This window comes from Homalodisca vitripennis, unplaced genomic scaffold, assembly GCF_021130785.1.
Source record: "Homalodisca vitripennis isolate AUS2020 unplaced genomic scaffold, UT_GWSS_2.1 ScUCBcl_3641;HRSCAF=9298, whole genome shotgun sequence".
In the NCBI taxonomy this organism is placed as follows: domain Eukaryota; kingdom Metazoa; phylum Arthropoda; class Insecta; order Hemiptera; family Cicadellidae; genus Homalodisca; species Homalodisca vitripennis.
Genome location: NW_025779744.1, coordinates 1 through 20,592, shown reverse-complemented (window position 1 = coordinate 20,592; position 20,592 = coordinate 1). Strand labels below are relative to the sequence as shown.

The 20,592-nt window shown below is 34.0% G+C and overlaps 1 protein-coding gene across 1 annotated transcript in view; it reads right to left on the bottom strand.

Annotated features, from left to right (window-relative positions):
* LOC124372605 (ubiquitin carboxyl-terminal hydrolase puf-like) overlaps positions 1-16,630 on the bottom strand; it is a gene marked incomplete at its 3' end in the record, with an annotated part of 52,320 nt that extends 35,690 nt beyond the window's left edge. The window contains exons 1-2 of the mRNA XM_046831010.1: positions 16,587-16,630; positions 6,013-6,118 (exon numbers count right to left, since the gene is read on the bottom strand). Coding sequence (XP_046686966.1) covers positions 6,013-6,118; positions 16,587-16,629 — 149 coding nt within the window. The remainder of the gene's footprint in view (positions 1-6,012; positions 6,119-16,586) is intronic.
* Between the last annotated feature and the right edge of the window lie 3,962 nt (positions 16,631-20,592).

The window sequence follows — 20,592 nt, the reverse complement described above, 5'->3', positions numbered from 1 at the left end:
AATAAATTTGGTATTATTTGTAATTTGTTAAATTTGCAATAAATAATTCTTGCAATTTTTGCTTGTTTTTGTGTCTACTATCACATTCTGAAGTTGTTCCAACCTCTCGTGAAACACCTTGTATATTAAAAACCCGAACAAACAATTGACCTTGAGGAGGAGGGGTTGGGAGCAAGTGGAAGTCCTGTCACTGTGATGATGCTCTCAGCTTCTTCTACACTGATGACATGCAAAAATTCATTTAGATGACTTTTGAAAATTACCATTGATGGTAACTGCAAGAATTATTATAGTTATTAAAATGTTGGTGGAGATTTTGGTACGTGTTAGCAATATAGAAAGGATTTGGCAATGTGATTGAATTTGATAACAAATGTTTGAATACCTACATTACGAGCGTATATGGTGTTGTGTTCATGAGTAATTGTTTCAAAGATTTGCTTAAAATTTGTATAAATATGAATCAAAAGAGTTTTTATAAATAGTTGGTGGACAGTAAATATTTTGATTTAATTAAAAAGAGCTACTGTTAAGAATCTTCAGTTTTTCTGTAACCCTATCTTCGAAATTGACTTTAACCAAAGGATAACAGCGATTGAATGCAGGCAAAGTATGCCAATTTAATTTCTTCTACTTTAAGAATTAGGGTAGAGCCACAGCCAAATCCCTAAATAAAATAAACCACTACCTTTATAAAATAAATGTCCTGCATCTGTTTAAGAAAACATAGTTCAAAGTTTATCTGTTAGATCATAATGGCAATTACTTTTAATTATTTGTGCTTTGTATCACTTATAAGAAACATTTAAAATGAATAATAAAATATTTGCATCAATATCCATTTATTTTTTATGCCTATATTGGGGGTGCTTATGGCTGAGTAGTCTAAGATGTAGGATTGTAGATGGGTTTAGATCCTGTCTGTGATTGTAGCACTTTTTATCAGTATCACCGATCTTTCCCCCCTTATTATCAGTACTCTCCACCTTATTCTGTTTGATAAGATCCTCATACAAGTTCATATAAACATACGTCCAGAAACGCTTTGTTAGCAAGCTACGGATAACGAAAGATTTTATCCGATTTCTAGGAAAGGATGGAAATAATAGATAGTGAATGAATTATCAAGGAAATCATTTTAAACACCATTTATAAGGTATAGGTATTGGAATAAGAGATTGGCAAAGATCAGCAATTCAAATATTTTGTTTTTACGAAGAACGTTCATTTAATAAACAGATATTCCATTTTCTGTCTTATTTTTCTTATGTGTTGATTTAATTAAGCATTATATTTTTAAACTTTGTATTTGTTATTATTAGCCTATTTTACATTACTCTCTTCTAAATGAAATTGCCTAAAAGTTTCGGTTAAAAAGTTTATGTGTTTAATTCCCATTTATTGAAGTTAATATACTTCAAATCTATAACAAAGCACATTTTTCGAGACCGAATTTGTGTATTTTGTCTAATATCTCATGAATGGTAGTCTACCAGGTCTTATTCAATTTATTTATTCAATTTTTCAGTTCAATTGACATAAAATGCAATAAATTTAACTATCTTTACGCCATAAAAACATCAGTTTCGCTTTATTTCTGTCCTTTCCTAGAAAATCAAGTGAAATTTTTCGCTAGCCGTAGCTCGCTAACAAAGCGTTTCCGGACATACGTTAATATTAACTTTTATAATTATTTTGATAAGAGGAAACCACCTGAGAAGTTTGGGACACCCTGTATACTGAAGACAATAATATCATTAGTCATATTATCATGTGTGGGAAGACCTTGATGAACAGATTTCTTATTATTTGGATTCCACAAAAAACAATTTATATTGGTCATCATTGACAACCCTTTCCTATTATACTTTTTATCTGACCTTTAGTTGATAAAACTAATCCCTCTCATTTGCCAATATGAATTATAATAAAAATGCTAATCAAAAGTACATACAATTTATACCTCAATCATATGTTGTAGGTCAAAAGTGAAATAATTAATTTTAATCTTTAAGTATCACATAGTCCATTAACTTTTGTTCTAATAAACTTTTAGTATTAACAAAATTAATATAAAGTTAAAATAAAAATTATGTTAACTGGCAAATCCTATCACTCAGAGAAAAATTTATTTTTTGTCTCTGTTTGTGCGCACAATATCTTGAGAACAAACTAAACTATAGACTTTATATTTTGCATGAAACTTCATTTCCACAACCAAAAATGAGTTCGATGAAGGTGCATGTCACTTCATGAGATTTGGCCGAGTGTTAGAAAACATTTTTACATTGATCTTATGGGTAACCATGATGGCAACAAGAACAATGCATTGAGCTAGACAAAGAAAAAACATAAAAAATCTCTAACTTTTTCCAATGTAGGAATCTCTTTGATGTAATTTATTGGCACTCCCATAGCTGATACCCACCTCTATGAGCGATTTCATCAACAGTGAGTCAATGGTCACCTTTAATAAGGTCACAAACTGCATGAATAGTGTTGTTTGTGGAATGTAACCTTCGACACTAATTATGACATATCTCCATCCTCCCACTAAACAACTCTTTATCTACTATCTCATCTATCCTTAAACTAGCTGGCCCAATTAAACATTTGAGCCTCCCATGACACAGAGTATAATAATCAAAATATATCTTTAACTGGATCACAATTCAACATTTTCTTTTGTTTAAATATTTCATAATAATATGTTATGCAACAAATAATAGTCTTGCTAACCCATGTTTGCACTGGTGAAAATACTGAGAGAAACAGGTCACCAAGCTGGTCCTCAACTTCTACCAATTCGACCTTGAACATCCTACTCATGGATTAACTAAGGAAAGTAAATGGAAAAGTCTGGTTTATATATTATTCACTCTAGTAATTACTGTATGTGTCTTTTTTATTTAAAATTCTAGATAATTGGCTCGATTGTATTTGAAATCAAATTTCTAACTATTACCAAAATTGTAGGGGATTTATAACCATCTAAAAATATGTTAAACCTCCTGGATTCCCTCCAATTTGAAGACAAAGGGTGTATTCTTGAAGGCATCTTGACCAACATTGAACTCTATCTCCCCTATGTAGAAATGAAGTTTCATCCAAAATATCTCTTAATTTTTTCTCGATATATCCCCCTTAGTGATAGGCTTCACTAAAGCTCACAAAAAACTAATAAAAAGACTTGCATCATCATCAAATTCGATCTTGCCTCTTTAGTAATAACATTTAAGTGAATTTCAAACCTATAGATAAATCAGAAATCAGAAATTCTTTATTGATAATCTTTAAGATTACAAGTAGCGTCAATTAACAAAAAGTTTACATAGTTATAAAATATAAAAGTTCATGTTTGTCTCTGTCAAGTTGTCAGTCTCCATAAGTAAAATTCCTCCACTGTGTAGATGGTTCTTTGCAAGAGCCAGTTCTTTATTGCAGTCTTCATGTTAATGTGATTGTTTCCTATTTTCTTAATTTCTTCTGGCAGAGCATTAAAAAGTTTTTTCCCGGCATAGGTTGGTTTTTTCTCAAATACAGCTGTTCTGTGAAGAGGTAGTGGAAAGTCTTGACCATGTCTTGTGTTATGTTCATGAAGATTACTATTTCGAGGAAAGTCTTTTAATAAGCAGTACAATATCGTTTCCAGAATATATAGAGAAGTCACTGTCAGTATATTCAATTCTTTAAAAGTAGCTCTGCAGCTTTCTCTAGGTCCTAGCTTCCCCATTAACCGGATAAATTTCATCGCCAAAATATCTCCTACTGGGATAACTGTGTAACACTAAGCCAGAACTCATGGAGATGCATACACCATTATCGAACTAGATTACATTAGATTAGATATTATAATACTTCTGTAATAGACTTCACTATTGCTAGCCATATCTTATAAAATGATGCACCCTCATCAAACTCAATTTTGCCTATGTAGGATTGAAGCTTTATGCACAGTACCATTTAAAAATATTTTTTGCCAGTGTATCCGAAAGAACATTCTTAAATAATGGGCCTATTTCCAGCCAATAATAACCACTCAAGATAAAAAATCCCAAATGCCTAAACTTCACATCTACAAAATCAAATTATTTTCAAATCAGTAAAATTATAAACAGACTGAAAGCAAAACCTCCAGTAGGAAAAGATGATTTCTCATCAAAAGCAATTGAATCCTGCAAAAAATCCTCACCCCATTTACCATTTACCAGCCTAATCAATCAATAAATATTTTTCACAAGGAAAATTCACGAAATGTTAGAAAACAGCTAAAGTATACCCGAAATATATGAATGGTAATGTTAATGGATCAAGAAGTTATTGCCCCATATTATTGATCTCCATCTTCTCTAAGATCTTGGAACGAGTCGTTTGGAATAGATTGTTAGGCCACTTAGAACAAAATCATCTCCTTACTCCAGACAACATGGCTTCGTTAAATGTAAATCTACGGCAACAGCAGTTGTACAGCTAGTTGAAACTATCATTAATAAACTTGAAAAAGGTAAAAATAATTCAAATTAATGGGAATTAATTTAAAGAAGTTGAATGGTTCAAATGCTACTTGAGAGACAGAAAGTAGCTGGTAGTTTACATCAATGAACAATACAACACCACAAGAAGCAAAATCTGAAGTGCCCCATCTCGTGAGGCTTTTCTCAGGGGTCTGTTCTTGGACCAGTCTTTATATACTTTTAACTAATGACTTCTCGCAACATTTACTTGGGCAATGTGAAATTGTGATGTATGCTGATGATACTGCACTCATTATTACAGATAAAAATAAAGACCAATTTGACGTAAATAGGCTTATAGTTCTTAGTATGGCAAAGCAATATTGTCATACTAATGATCTGTTGGAAAATGAGAGTAAAACTCAACAGCTAATTTTCACTGCATCACAAAACCATTTTAGTTGACTTCCAGAATTACACATGTCGAATACAACAAAAAACCTAGGGCCTTACTCTGGAACACATTATCTTAAAAACCTTATCTGGGCAATCTCTGACAAAACTTACTTCTTGCCTTTATGTAATAAGAAGAATTGATCAAATTGGCAATGCAGACGCTGTTACAACAGCCTATCACTCCCTCTTTGAGTCTCACTTTAGGTATAGACTAAGAGTCTGAGGAGGGACAAACTTTATATAAGTCCTGATAATACAAAAGAGAGCTGTAAGAGCTCTTACAGGTCTACGGCATCAAGACATTAGGGAAGCCTTCAGGAAACTAAGAATTCTAGCAGTAATAGCTCTATACAAACTCCCAACAATTCTACATTCTGTTACAACAAAGCAGACTACAACTGGAAACCATCTCTGTCACAACATAAGAAATACACACCTTTTTGATCTCACAGCCCACCAACTGTCCCTGTACAACAACAAAATCATCATACAAGGGAGCAGCCTACTTCAACGCCCTCCTAAACTCCCTGAAGAAAATCTCAGCAGGTATTTGAAGCCATTACAATTTGGCTTCTTCAGCAGCCCTTCTACACACCACTCAGGTATTTCTGGACTGGACAACACACTATTCATACATTTATGAATGAGAACCAAGTATTTCTGTAAAATAACTAAATCATTCCTATATTGAAAAAATTCTAAACTTGATGTTTATGAATAAACAGCATTATCTATTGTCTATTTAAAGTTTCAATTCTATAGCTCATTTTGTTCTTGAGACATATCCTATGGATAACAGATAGATCCAGAAGAATTTTGCCCGCCCACCGAGAGATAACAATATTAAGGAAAATTCAAAACGTATAGCTTAATCTGTTATAGAGATATCTTGCAAAACCCCAGCATAACAATTAAACATAGCACATTTTGTTTTATAAGGGCTAAACAAATAAATTCAATTCTTATACATATCAAGTCTTTTGAAAGGTTTATATTACTCCTCGACTTACTCTTTGATTTTCTTGTTTACAGTTAAAAAAATGCAACAAACCATTCAGTAGTGTACAAAATCATACAAGTAAGGGTTCATTTTCTCACTTACCTCTGAATCCAAGTATGAATGAAGGTGAAGACATGTTCAATCTCCTTCTTTTTCAGCAGGGGTAAATCACTTCCATCCAACCTATTTATCTTATCATGATCTGAAACTGACAAAAAAAAATATAAACCACTATAATAAAACAGTACAGAGGCGCACTAAGGAAGAATTTTTCTCTCCAACCTAAGGACTCCACCTAACTGGCCACTAAAGTTCCCGAAAGAAATGCATTTCTTCAAACACATGTTATTAAGAATTGAAAGAACCCATTAATTGTAATCAACTGTTTTTTTGTAAACATTGTAATATGACAGCACAACCATTTGTTTAAATTAATTTAACTATCATTTTATATTTGTTTACATTTATAGTTTTGAAAGCATAGTGTAAGCTTGATAGTAACAAAACTTCTTATTTTAACCTTGTCTACAATCACTGTTGAGCACAAAGTTTATCTAAATAATATAAATTTATAATATCTACATATTATCTATATAAATTTATTATAAATCTATATAAAACCCACGTAGGTGTTTTTGTACAGAAGCGGGCTTTTCAGATTTTGTATGAATACAACTTCCTTCATCAGGTTAAAAAAAGCAACTCAAATGTGGTACAAGAATTGTCTTAAACTGGAAGTATATTACAATGGCCAAAAATAGACACTTTATGATCAAAGTAGGCTTCTCAGACCTATGAATGTAAACATATTTTCTTGAACGGAGAAACAAGCCAAACTTAACTATGGCTGAAGAAATACTTTAGACTAAAGTAAATTACAATGGCCATAAATATACATTTTTTGACATTGTTTCTTGATCAGGAAACAAGGCAAACTCAACCTTGGTGACTAAAGTATAACTCACTCGAATCAGAATTGCTCATAAACATGTAACGCCTAAAATTACTGCCTAATGGGTGCCTAAAATTTGCCAACTTCTGTTTCTAAACTATATAGAGCCCCATAATTTATTTCATTGTAAATGTGTTACCTGAAAAGCTAAGGTCTTCAACTTTAGGACTCTTCCACAATGGCCTAAAATAGTTCAATTGTTACTGAAATATTTGGACTATTAAATTAAATATGGAATCTTGGAGAGATTATCGATTTATTTCACGGATACTTATAAAACTTTTTCAATCTCTGATTTCAAAACACTAAGTTTACAATCAAATCCAAATGAATATGAAGAATGGAACAATTTTCAGTGATTATCCTGTGCCATTTTTCAGTGATTATCCCACGCCAATGGCACGGTGTTGGGTAGGGTTGCTGCTTGCACCTGACCACTGAGTGATCCTGTCCTTGCAAGCAGTCCAGCAGTCCACCTACCAGGCCATTGGTGGTGGCTAGTCTCTACCTACCAGGCCATTGGTGGTTGCTAGTCCTACCTTTCAGTCATTGGTCCCCAGGTTAAGTGTTAGAGAGGGCTTCTAAGCCCTAACTTCACCCGGTAAAATAAGACTACTTTACTTTACTTTCACTATCTCAGGAGTGTTTAAAATGTCATTTCAAAAGAATATGCCTATGGTATTGCTGATTTTCAAAAGGAAATTACGTGCAAAGTCGAGGGTTACTGCTAGTAAATTTTATGTTTTTTCTGTAACAATCAAATAACACAATGTTTCGAGATCTGCAACCTGAACTCTTCCTCAGGTGGATAACTAACCTAACACATGACTACAATCTAGGTTAAAATAAACAAATCAGAGCGTTATGAAAAAACATAAGAACCAAGAATTACAACAAACTTGTGTCAAATCCATACATACCATATCTAACATGGCCTTAATAAAAACAAAACAATAACTATTGAAACAAAAACTAAAGAATAAAGGTCACAATGAATAGTTCTGCACTGAACGACCAGCCACTGATAACTGGCCAGAGGCCAATAGAAAATTGTGATTGTCACAGCAGAAACAAGTTGGCAGCAAACAAAAAATGGAATTGTGTCTATTTATTACATCTAGTTGAACTTCTCAAAACCATATTGTGACTCCATTTTGGTTTACTCGTATTATAAATCTCTAAACAATTTGATACTTTAAGTTTCCTTGTTAATTCATTTTTCATACTTGGTAACCAAAGCGGCCTAATTTTGACATAGACAATAGACAAAATCCATTATAAACATGTTTATTAAGAAACAGTATTAGCACCATAGTAACATATACAATTGTGTTTTACAAAATATATATTTTTACAATGATATAGAGGTTGCATTGTAAAATGTAAATGTCAAATTCTATTAGAAAGAATTCTTCATGGAGTAGAAGGGACAGTAAGGGACATTTGTGTAGTGCAGGTTTGAGTTCTTTCTATCCTTTGCCTCTCAGTTCTGATAGCAGGTTATGAAGCTTCCTCCCCATATATGTAGACTTCTTTTCGAACTGTAACAGTCAGTGTGCTTAACGTCATACAAAGTAGTATCTTTGAGGTTGTACTGATGAGCTTCCCGCTTTGATAGATCCTCTCTTAATGCATGCATCACAGTTCCTTGAATGTATAGTGATATGATAATGAGGATCTTGTGTGTTCTAAAGACCTCTCTACAGCTGTGAATACAGGCTGTAGTCTTGCAAGTATTCTGACTGCATTTGTTATTTTTTAAGAACCCTTTGAATCCCACCAGCTAAGGTCCCACTCCATGCTACTATGCCCGTATCTCATGTGAGCCTCAAACAAAGCAGCATAAGCTGTTCTTGTTGTTGTTTCATTAGTAGAAGCTTTGGTGGACTTTAATTGCATAGAGGCTGAAACTAAACTTCCTACAGAAATTGTCTACATGAGAAGTCCAGGATAAGTTTGTATCAAGAGTTATGACTAAAATCTTGGCTTCATTGTTCATTGTAACCTCTGGTATACATAGCAAAAATTCAGATCTCCATCCAAAAGCTATTTGGATAGTTTTGGTGGTGTTTACTTCTAAGTCATTTTTATAACAGTACTGATAAGCCACGTTGAGGGATATGTAGGATGAGATTACCAGATTTTCAGTTCAGGTTTCACTACATACCAGGGTTGTGTTGTCAGCATACATAAAGGCTAAAAACATGCATAAGGCAAAATCTCCTATGTATTGAGGCAGGTTTTTTAATGATGATGAGGAAAATTACTGGTCAAAGAATGGACCATGAATAGTTCTGCACTGAACGACCAGCCACTAATAACTGGCCAGAGGCCAATGGAAAAATTATGATCATCACAGCAGAAACAAGATGGCAGCAAACAAAAAATGGAATTGTGTCTATTTATTACATCTAGTTGAACTTCTCAAAACTTTAGGGGAACCTGCGGCTAATAGGTATGAGACTGTATCTTACATAATTAGATCATTCATTTTCAGTTTGTCTTAGCTCAACCAGTTGTTTTCATACTTTTAGATAACATTGGAACCAATGCTTTACTGTTCCTGCAACTCACACCACTGCAACTAGCTGTAAGTCTATTTTTATTCTTTAATTCATGCTGATTTTTCTTTTTTTACATACTTCAGCTTCTGCATCATATTCTTTCCCCTTTACATTTTGAATATAAGCAGTCTTATACTCATCTTTTCCATCAAAACTAGTTATATATTGTATTGAAAGAGGTTTTTCTTTTTCAACTCTTACAGTTTTTTATGTCAGTCATAGCTATTCTTTCTCTTAATTTTTTATGTCACTCATAGCTATTCCCTTCAATAGTTAACGTAGCATTACATCCTATATAAGTACTGATTGGAAAGGTCCTTGACCATCAGTGTGGACTACAGTGTCACCCCCACACTTCTATGAAAAACAAAAAAACATCCTTTGAGATAGTACCCAAATTCAAGTGCAGATCACCTGAGTGCTCGTAAATGTAATCTTTAACTTTGGTACTAATAGTAACATATTTAAGACAACCTAACCTATACCTACTTACGTATATCGCAAAGTAACAAGAAGTATATAGGGACAGAATGTCTTACTTCTCGCCGACATTGCTACCTTTTGGGAGGCAGGAAAGAAAAAACAAGAACTGATCATTATAATGACATGTAGTTTTCACAGTAAGTCAAATAAAGTCTTCTTCTTTCTAATAATGTAGATTTTTAGGTCCCCGGTAAGAGAAATCATTCCAAAAATAGTGGCTTCCAGATAATACCATCCTTTTTTTTTAGTTGTTGAACAGGACATGTAAGGTTTCCCACTATTTTCCAGCAATTTAGTCTTATAAATAAAGTCCACTAGTTTCTTACTAATGATCTTTTTCTGGGTTATTTCATATCAAATCAACATATGGTATAAACATGACTACCTCAGAATTTTATGAAATTTTGTATGAAGGTAGTAGGAAAACTTAATTACAAATAAATTTCAACTACCCATTCACAGAATAGGAAATAAGTTAATATTTGGCCTTCATATGGACATTGTACGCATGTTCTTTCATCAAGCCTCTTCACTGAAACCTACGCCATCATGTAGTCATTCCATGAGCAGTATCAGAAAAAATACCACTCAGCCTCTACACAAAAATCTTGCTTATGATAGCATCAGTTAATACTAGCTTTTCTTATTTTACATTGTGCAGCACATAGATGTGAGTAATCACAAATCTTTTGTGGCACTGACTTGAACAATCATTTAGATCAGAGTCTCATTATTATTTATGAGTGTCTCCTTACATTTTCAAATAAAGTGCATCATATAATAAAAACAATTTTCAACTAGCAACAATTATTTATAAATAAATAAATTACCGTCTTAGGGGCAACCCTCTTTTAACAACTCAAATTATAATTATGATAATTATCACCATCCTAATGGAATTCAATAAAGTTAGGATACATAGTAAGACATTTATACAAAACAGGTAAACATCCTTTCTTAAATCATTATTTAACTATGAACACATTAGCCTTCAACTTTAAAATTTTGAGAATCATTTACCAAAATTATAAAACTACTTATAGAAATGTTTTCAATAAGTACGCAAAATTTTTCAATTCAAAAATGCACTTTTTGAGAAAATCTAAATTAAACTTTTGAATTTTATTAAAAAAAATACTTATGACAAAGTATGTTGTGTTATGCATTAAAAAAGAGGATTTAAAACTGAGTAAAGTACTATCTTTCAATTTAAGGACAAATTTCATGTAATTATGAGGTGGTGAAGTAAATTTTTCTATTTTGGTGTGTTGATTTCATAAGGAATGACCCTTCTCCCTCTTTTTTTACAAACTGACATTTTTTGAAGAAAGTCTATATTTATGTTTTCTTTGCTGTTATCAGCATCAGAGTTTTCATTACTTCAGTGGATCAGTACTAAATTATGTTTAATATCGTTTTACTGGGAAATTAATTGAGATTTTTGTAATTTTCGTCATTTAAATGATGTCAACTTTTTATTTACTTCATGGTAACACAATTGGTCAACATCAGAATCATCAACATCTTCGTTCAGAAAAATGTTTGTCATTACCAAGGGTGGAATAAAAAATGTCACTTAAATCTTTAAATACAGTACAATTTGACTTGTAACCACAAAAGTCTTGGTTAGATATTGAAGGTTATGCTAAGTTAAACTCCTCATCAAATAGTCTAACTAATCTATTAAATCAGTGTTTTCATGAGATATGGTGAGGAGTGTGATTTCTTCTACAGACTGATATAAGTTGGATTCATTGTTAGAAATAACAATCTTTTCTTCCTTTGTCCGCGTAGGTAAATAAAAAATAACTAGCTGGACTTACATACTATGATCCCCCAGAGCCAAGTATTTTCCAGTTTTTAGAGTTTTTGACATAACACGTTATTTAAAGATTAATAAACAAAGTAACAATGTTTACAAAAATCCAAAATAATGTTAATTCATCAAATAATTACAACACTCAACTATCTATAAATAGATATTGGAAAACCCCTTCTAAAATATCAAAGTAAAAATATCATTTATTCCCGAATCCGTGTATGATACAAAGCAAGTGATATCCAAGTAGTTTGATTAATTTCTACAGACCCAGTAGGGATCACTTCTGGCTAGTTTATACCTTCCAGTTGAACCTACAACGGCAAAAACCGATGTGTTACAACTTAAATCTGGGCAACCTTATGGATGTCCAGGAGGGGCACATCACTAACCGCAAATGTCGAGATTCTGGGATGCAAGGGTAATTCGATAGGTCTTGTCTACTGTGGGAGATGGTTGTCGTAGTTGGTGGGGTTCGTTCCTTAAGTGTCAGAGGTTCTTGTAGCCTCAACATTGGGGAGAGGCTGGGGTACTTTCTGATTAAACAGAGGCCACCCCTCTAACGATTAAAAAAAATGATGGTATATAAGTAAAATTCGATTATGAACACAAAAACTATACCCTTATTAAGTATTTTACAAAATTATAAACACACATTTATATTTGAGTATTTCAAAACAATTGAGTAAAATACAATTTCATGTTATGACCATTCACACATTGTTTCAGCGACGGCAAACCTCCTTTACTCTGTAAAAACGATATAGCTTCTTACTTGCTCTTTGACAAATCCCAAATCAAAATACCATCACTCATTGTACTACCTACAAATCACTAGAACAAGTGTACAGTACGGAAAAACAAACATAATAATGAGCTAGGTTACGTTTGATAAACCGAGACACAAATCAAGTACAATCTGATTGGAACACTGCAGTTACACCGGTTAATGACCTTCAACTTAACCTACTTTCACTGTCCGAGCAGATAACAATTCTTATAACGTGATAATTGTGTACAGATGATAAACAAATATGTTCCATAGTATTTATTGTGTAACTACCCACCCAAAGTTCCTGAATCCCGTTTATTATCGGTGGCCTCCATTTAATCAGAAAGTACCGAGGCTGGTTCAGCGCTGGCCTCCCTTTCCTTTGAGGGGACGTGACGAGACTAGTGCCCCAAAATTCTTCCTCATCGATCTTCATAGGAGGCGGGGGGAACCCTACCTCCAACCTTACCCATCCAGAATATCCTGTCACTCCAGGAGCAGCGCAAAGGTCCTTATAGGACTAAGTGCAATTTATAAGCTTCTTGTCCCACGAGAACAGAACAAATGTCCACACGATTACACCACCAACTGGACAACTGTCTTCTAAACATATCTAACATAATAGAACACCAAGAACACAATATAACAGCTGATACAACAAAAATAAAACAACAGATAATATGAAAACGAGTATACTCCGACGTGGTGGTTGTTCTCAAAGCAACAGTTGCATGGCATATCTCGGCCATAGTGGTTGTTTGCCAAAATAGAGTTGCACAATATGCGTATCTCAGCTGTGGCGGTTAAAGGGTTAAACTTGGAACTTAAAAGTAAACAGTTTAAACTTATTATGAATAAAACTGTTACATCTATCTCAAAGTAAAATGCAACTAATAGTCACATATCTTAGAACCTGATCACAGATTATGAAGAAAAAAGTCACAACTAATATTTCATGACTGTGTTTACTACTTCAATGTTCAGTTTTGCTGTATAATTTAAGAAGAAAAATTACAAACCTCACAAATGTGTTGGTTTTCAATACAATTGAAACAGTTCTAACCACAACTTTATGAAGAAAACCAACACATCTTCAATAGCATCACTTTTCTACAAATACAACATAACCTCTCTCTACAACAGTTCAGACACTAGCCTATTAAGAAGTGTCGGTAATTGTTAAAGTAACGGCCAGAGCGGCAAAATGCGAGTCTTGCGTTACTAACTTATTGGAATTGTCCTACAGAACAAAAACAATATAAGGTTTGAAGGGGTGCAAATGAGAAATAACAAAGTTGTAGAATATAAAAAAATGGAACAACTGTTCACACGCGCAGCAAAATTTCATGTTGTACATCCATGTCGGGCGTCACGTGACCTTTTGTGCCGTAATTTAACCTCGTGATGACGTCATCGGATGCGGTGCCATCTTTGGAAACGTAAATTAAAAATAATACTAAAATGAGCAAAATTTTGATCCAAATGAACAATGTTTTTCTTAAATTTCGAGCTACAAATTAATTAGTTTTTATCGAGTTGAGACGAGTCCCTCCGGCCATCTCAAGGAAAGAAAAACATCCCTCGAGATAGTATCTATCAGTAAAATATCAAATTCTAGAGGTGCTGATCAGAAATATAAATTGAATTGTAATGGAAAGGCAATTACGTACCGTGTAAAAAACTTAATAAATCATGAATACCCTTAATATGAATAAGTGTATAAATATGGACATTAATAGAGAACACTTAGCCTACCATTAGTGTGTTCCACAGAATGTACAGAAACTAAATAATCTCGTTTCGGTCGAAATGTAACCTCATAACATGCCTGACAAAACACACCAATTCACTACGATTGGTCGAACTACTGGATGGTTGATCCATGATTGTCACGTACTCACTCGATCCAAACTACAGTACACGATATATAGTGAAGCACTGACTTCTGCCCCAGAGCGTTCAGATAACAGATACGCTATCAGTCCCAGCCGCAGATAATATTTACAACACACCAGTTCACTATGATTGGTCGAACTAGTGGATGATTGATCCATGATTGTCATGCACTCACTCGATCCAAGCTACAGTACACGTTACCTCTAACTTCTGCACCAGAGCGCTCAGATAACAGATACGCTATCAGTCCCACCCGCAGATAATATTTACAAATATCCAGACACAGCACACAAACAGAACATTAAAACATTAAGAAGTTAACTATTTATGTATATACCCTCTAAAATCATGAATTGTCATTTGCACCCCCTAAAATCATATATATTTTTTGTTCAGGAGGAAGAGCAGAATACATTGATAATGTCAAATTCGTGATTTGCCACCTCCACCTTTTAGTCTTATAATTTCCATTAATAATTCTGTCATTCAATATACAGTATTAATGATATACTAAATGATAAAAAAAAAACAAGAGACGGCTTAACATAGCCTACTCTGTCCCAAAATTACTTGTTTTAATCCCTGCTTGCCCAATACTTCATCAAAAACCTTGTTTTGGGTATTTAAATGAGCATAGAGTAAATACACAATTTATACTTAAGTTTACCTTTCACTGTGTACCTTCTCACCCAGTGCACTTCTGACCTAGGTGTATTTTAACTTAATACTGAGAACTTTTAAGAAGAAGGTCTAGTCTAGTTTATCTAAACAGTATTCCACCAATCTCATAATTAATGAATTGACTTTTATTATAACAACCTAAGATATTGTTTTTGGTGCAAAGTTTAGCAGCTGAGAAGAAATTAGTAGTAAGCTAATCTACTGTCATTTAACACGTTCGCTACCAACCGGCACATATATGTGCCGGTAGGTCCATCAAGATAGACCACCATTGTGTGAGTTGGGCACTTCTCACAGACCAGCTCAAAGTAGTGTGGTCATTACCGTAGCCCAAGAGTACAAATTTGTTCAAATCAATTTATATATCATTTTATAGCCTTAGGCAAACGTATAACTTGATTCCACATCCCTTTTTTTACGTTGTATACATTTTGGCTATTGGCACATATATGTGCCGGGTCGGTCTGTAGCAAAAAATTAGGCTTAGGCTAAACCTCAAATATAAACTTTTTCTAGTTGAAAGTCAAGTAAAAATTGCCATAACTGTGTTAGGACACATTGGGAAAATAATAAAAACTAGTGTTGACATGGTAGTTATGTGTATTGTACAAACTAAAACAAGATCTTTGGATAAACACTTTGGAAATAGCAGAATATGTTATTAAAAAAACTCACACAAATGTCTCTTATTTATAAACTCCATTTATGTAATGAGCTACATTTTTATCTTTGACATAAAACAGTTAGGAAATAAAAATGTCTTAGGTAACACACATTTTGTTTTAGTTTTTTCACTTGTGAAATTCATTGAAACACTCTGGCATGCATAGTCCGAATTTATTGTCCTTTTCATCTGTGCAGCTGGAACATGTGAAGAAAGTTGTTTTCCGCTTTTTCTGTCTTATTCTACAAACATGACACCGTAGCCTCTTGTTCAATTTGACTGGGTCATGGCTTTTTTGACCTGAGACCTTGAACTGCACCAAGGAAGAAATTGTGAACATACCGAGAGACCAAGCGGCACAAATATGTGCCAGACATCCCTGTAGACCGATATGAAAGAATGAAGTCGAAAGAATAGACCGATCGTTACCACAGCCTTTTATTTAATAAGACTACACTGGCACAAATATGTGCCGTCGGTCCACTGGAAACTGTACCGAGCGGCACAAATATGTGCCGTCGGTCCACTGGAACTGTACCGAGCGGCACAAATATGTGCCGTCGGTCCACTGGAACTGTACCGAGCGGCACAAATATGTGCCATCGGTCTATAAGAATCAACTAGCCGGCACATATGTGTGCCAGCCGGTCCATATTAACGAAAAAAGTTTTTACATTTCGGTAGCGAATGTGTTAAAATATAATTAGTCTAACTTGCCAATGGGATAATTGCTGCACTTTTTTAATAACCTACAGTTTTGTTAATTTGTTATAGGCCTATCCAGTTTTGGTAAATATTTACCAAGCCCCAAGTTAATAAAATGACAAAATATGGTAGTTACTTACAATTGTTAAGCAGTTCCGAAAAATCCGCACAAATATCACACATGTTGTTTTGGAAATTAAATGGTATAATTGTTTGGCACCAAAGTTATAATCTCATAATATTGCATATCCAGAACTGTACGTTGGATTAAAATTAAAACAATAAAATCACTATTTCACTATAAAAAAACATAGTTGCGCTTAACACAAATAAACAAATACTGTACTTAAGAAATTATAATTAGCACTAAAATTGTACACCATTGAAGTAAATAAACATAAAACCACTAACGTAATTCAAAAACTAAGTATTCAATATCGGAAAAACTTTAGTTTTAAGTCCAAATTACTACCTAACAGAAAACAATACCAAAATGTCATACTGATAAATTACGGTAGGTAGCAGCAGCAGTCACCAACTACCCGTCAGCAACAACAGCTGCTAATGATATACACAATGCCAAAAAATTTAAAGAAAAATATCTAAAATGTATTATTTTTTTTGTTATTTTTTATACATTAAAATAAAATGGGGCACTAAATTCTTATACATAAAAATTTTATATTTTCCATTAGCTTTATATACATATGTTTGTAATATTTTGCAGACTTTTGACTATTAGCACGTGATTGAATTTGTGAAGCAGTGGTATATCAAATTGATACATGTAATATTCTTGTAAATTGTTATCCAGAGATATTTATAAAATCTGTATTTTGCGTATTTGAATGTGAGTCTGAAGTTGAATCAAGGTTTTGATTAAATATGTGATTTTCTGTTATATGTACCAGTGTTTTAGTGCCCAAAAATGAAACATCTAACCATAGACCTGTAATTTACGAATTATGAAGTATGCTTTGATTTACAACTTTAGATTGGACATTGATATACGGTATACTTTTTTATTATTTGTCAGAGTATCAACGGTGTTTTAAACGATCTGCTCTTTTATTGCTTCTAAATTTTTTCGAACGCTGTGTTGTACGTTCTGTTGAAAATACAATAGATGGACAATTTTTTTTCTTTCTAAGTAAGGTAGGTTGGGGTAACAGGACCCAGGGGGGTAACTGGGCCATAACCATCTCTTTGTTATAATATACGAGTATTTTGGTTTTTAGCTGTTGGAAGCACTGCGAACATCTGTTTACTGTCTTAAACAACAATTCATAACCTCTCCTGTTACTATTTTTTAAAGGATAGAAGAAGATTGAAAAAGTTAACCTGTTTTTTCTTAAAACAACACGGCGTCATGATTATTTCAGTGATTTTTTGAATGACTAAGGTAAGTGTTTTTACTATGTTTATTGCTGTAGAACAACTAAACCATATGTAAACGACATACTTTCATTTAATTTAGCACATGTGTTCAGTAAGGTTTGAGGTTAGGATAGGTGGCCCATTTACCCAGGAACTGGCTGTTTCATGGGGTAACTGGGACCACATGTAGGGGGTAACTGGACCATGTAGTGGGCCCAGATGCCCCACAGGACCCAGTTGCCCCAGTTGTATCTGTAGTTTCAATTGCAGATTTAAATTAAATTTCTTCTAAATATGCATATATGCATACTTTCTTAAAAAATGCTTCTTAGATGATAAATTAGTAATTTACACTATTATCGTCCCTTTATTGATGCTTTTTACATATTTGTAAGCTGATTGGAAATTTATCTCAGTCTTCCTTATACTGTGATTATTTATAATTTTCAATTTTTATCTAACGATGGTATTTTTTTCCAGAATACAGTACGGTGAGAACATATATAAGAAAAGACTCAAAAGGGAGCAGGAACCGCGTACTCCACGGAGGATCTCAATAAGGCTCTCGAAGACATAAAAAAATGGGATCAAGACAACGCGGGGTGCAGCTATGTTTTATAAAATCCCCGCGTTCTACATTGAAACACCGCATTAGAGGGACACGTGGAACTGGTATGACTTCGAGAGAAGGTAAGGGTGGTAGTGGAGTACAATCATATTTAAGTCCTCAAAAAGAAAAGGAAATAGCAGACTGTTTAAAAATAATGGATAAAAACGGGATTTGGTTTGTCTAAAGAAGAAGTATTAGACATGGTTCAGTTATACATAAGACAGAACAACATTGAAAGTAGGTTTAAAGACCAACGCCCTGGCACTGACTGGTTTTTATCATTTAAGGCAAGGCATGGACTGTCCATTAGGAAACCACAGAGTATTGAGCATGTAAGATGCGATCAAACAAACCCTTGGGTAATATATAACTTTTTTGATGTTTTAGAACAAGTTGTTGAGAATCTTAAACTAGAGGGGAAACCAGCACAAATATTTAATTGTGACGAGACGTCTTTTTGTCATGACCCGAGTAGAACAAAGGTGGTTGGAGCAATAGGTACAAAAAAGTAAACGCAAAACTAGTTCAAGTGGGCGAGAAAATACATCAGTATTAATGTGTTTGTTTCTGCCGATGGCAAAACGATCCCTCTTCTTTGCGTTTTCAAAGGCAAATATGTAATGGAAAATTGGATTTCTGACAATTTGCCGACCCAAAACGGCAATATCCACCACACATTCACGAGGTTGGATGGAAAACCACCCTATTTTTTAACTGGTTTCGTGATGTTTTCCTACCCAACATAACTGAAGAAAGACCAATATTATTGATATATGATGGCCACACCACTCATGTGTTCTACAGACTTGATTAGGCTAGCCCAAAAAAAACAATGTAACCATAATGAAGTTACCTCCTCACACTACCCATGTACTACAGCCTTTAGATGTAGGCGTTTTTTAAAAGTCTAAAAAAGTAACTGGGACAAGGTTCTGACTAAGTGGCAGAGAGAAAAATCCTCGAAAGAAGATCCCGAAACAGATTTTTGTTTGATACTCATTACTAATCTTTCACATGAAAATGCCTGAACAAAACATAGTAAGTGGGTTTCAAGCCACAGGAATCTATGATGAAAGTAAATGAGGTCCTAACAGGTTGATGATTCCTGAGACATTATTTAAAAAAGAAAGATGACTTGGTTAGATATAAGAAAAATCTTCCAACTTCAAGCCAATTTATACAAGTAAAAGCCTCATCAGGTTCAGAGATCAGTGCTTCCCCAAGCCATTCTGTAGAAGCAGAAGCCTCCTCTGTTTTAATCACAGAACAGCCGAAGACTAGTACCTCCTCAGCCAAAACGCAACCAGGACACATGCCTTACTTCTACACTGAAGTTATGCATTCAGCTGCAGCACCAACAGATGCTTGTCCTCTTTCAGACACAATGCTGCTGGAGACCAGCGCCACCTCAGTAGCAATGGAACCCGATACTTGCCCTGCTTCTGTTGAAGTAGAGCTGAAAGCTAGTAAACTTGTGGAATCAGCTGTAATGCAACAAACCACCTTGTCTGGTACAAGCATAAACCAGCCAGAAGCTAGCTCAGCCATGGTGCAAGCAGAAGTAGGTTGTATTCGCACTACATCCGGGCGTAAATCCTTTGAAGAGTTGCTGTTGGATATGGTAAAAAAAAGAGAAAAGACCAGAAAATACTGAGAAAAAAGCGTAAAAGAATTGTAAAAAATTGTGAAATCATAACAACGAATGAGTATTTAATAAAGAAAGAAATAGAAGAGAAAGAGAAAGAAGATAAAGAGAAAGATAAAAAAGAAAAAATGAAAAGGAAAAACTCTTGGAATAACAAATAAAGTTAAAATACCTAAAGTGGCAACCAAACGGAAAAATTGGATATCTTTATAAATAATAAAAAAAGAAATTTAGATTTTGAGACAGACAGCAGTGATGATATGGATTTAATAGATATAGTAGAAGAAAACGAAAAGAATGTTGAAGACGAAGTCCAATTTCAAATGCTTTGCACCAGTGATCAGCCCTTAGACCATTTCTCTCATTTGAAGAAAATCAAAAAGAACATTGGAGAATATGTCCATTTTTAAGTATGAAGGCGAGTTTTTTCCCTGGAAAAATTGTAAGCCTTTCGGAAGAACATGTAGAAATAACGGCAATGAAAAAATCCCTGAAAACCCCGGGAAAAGGCCAG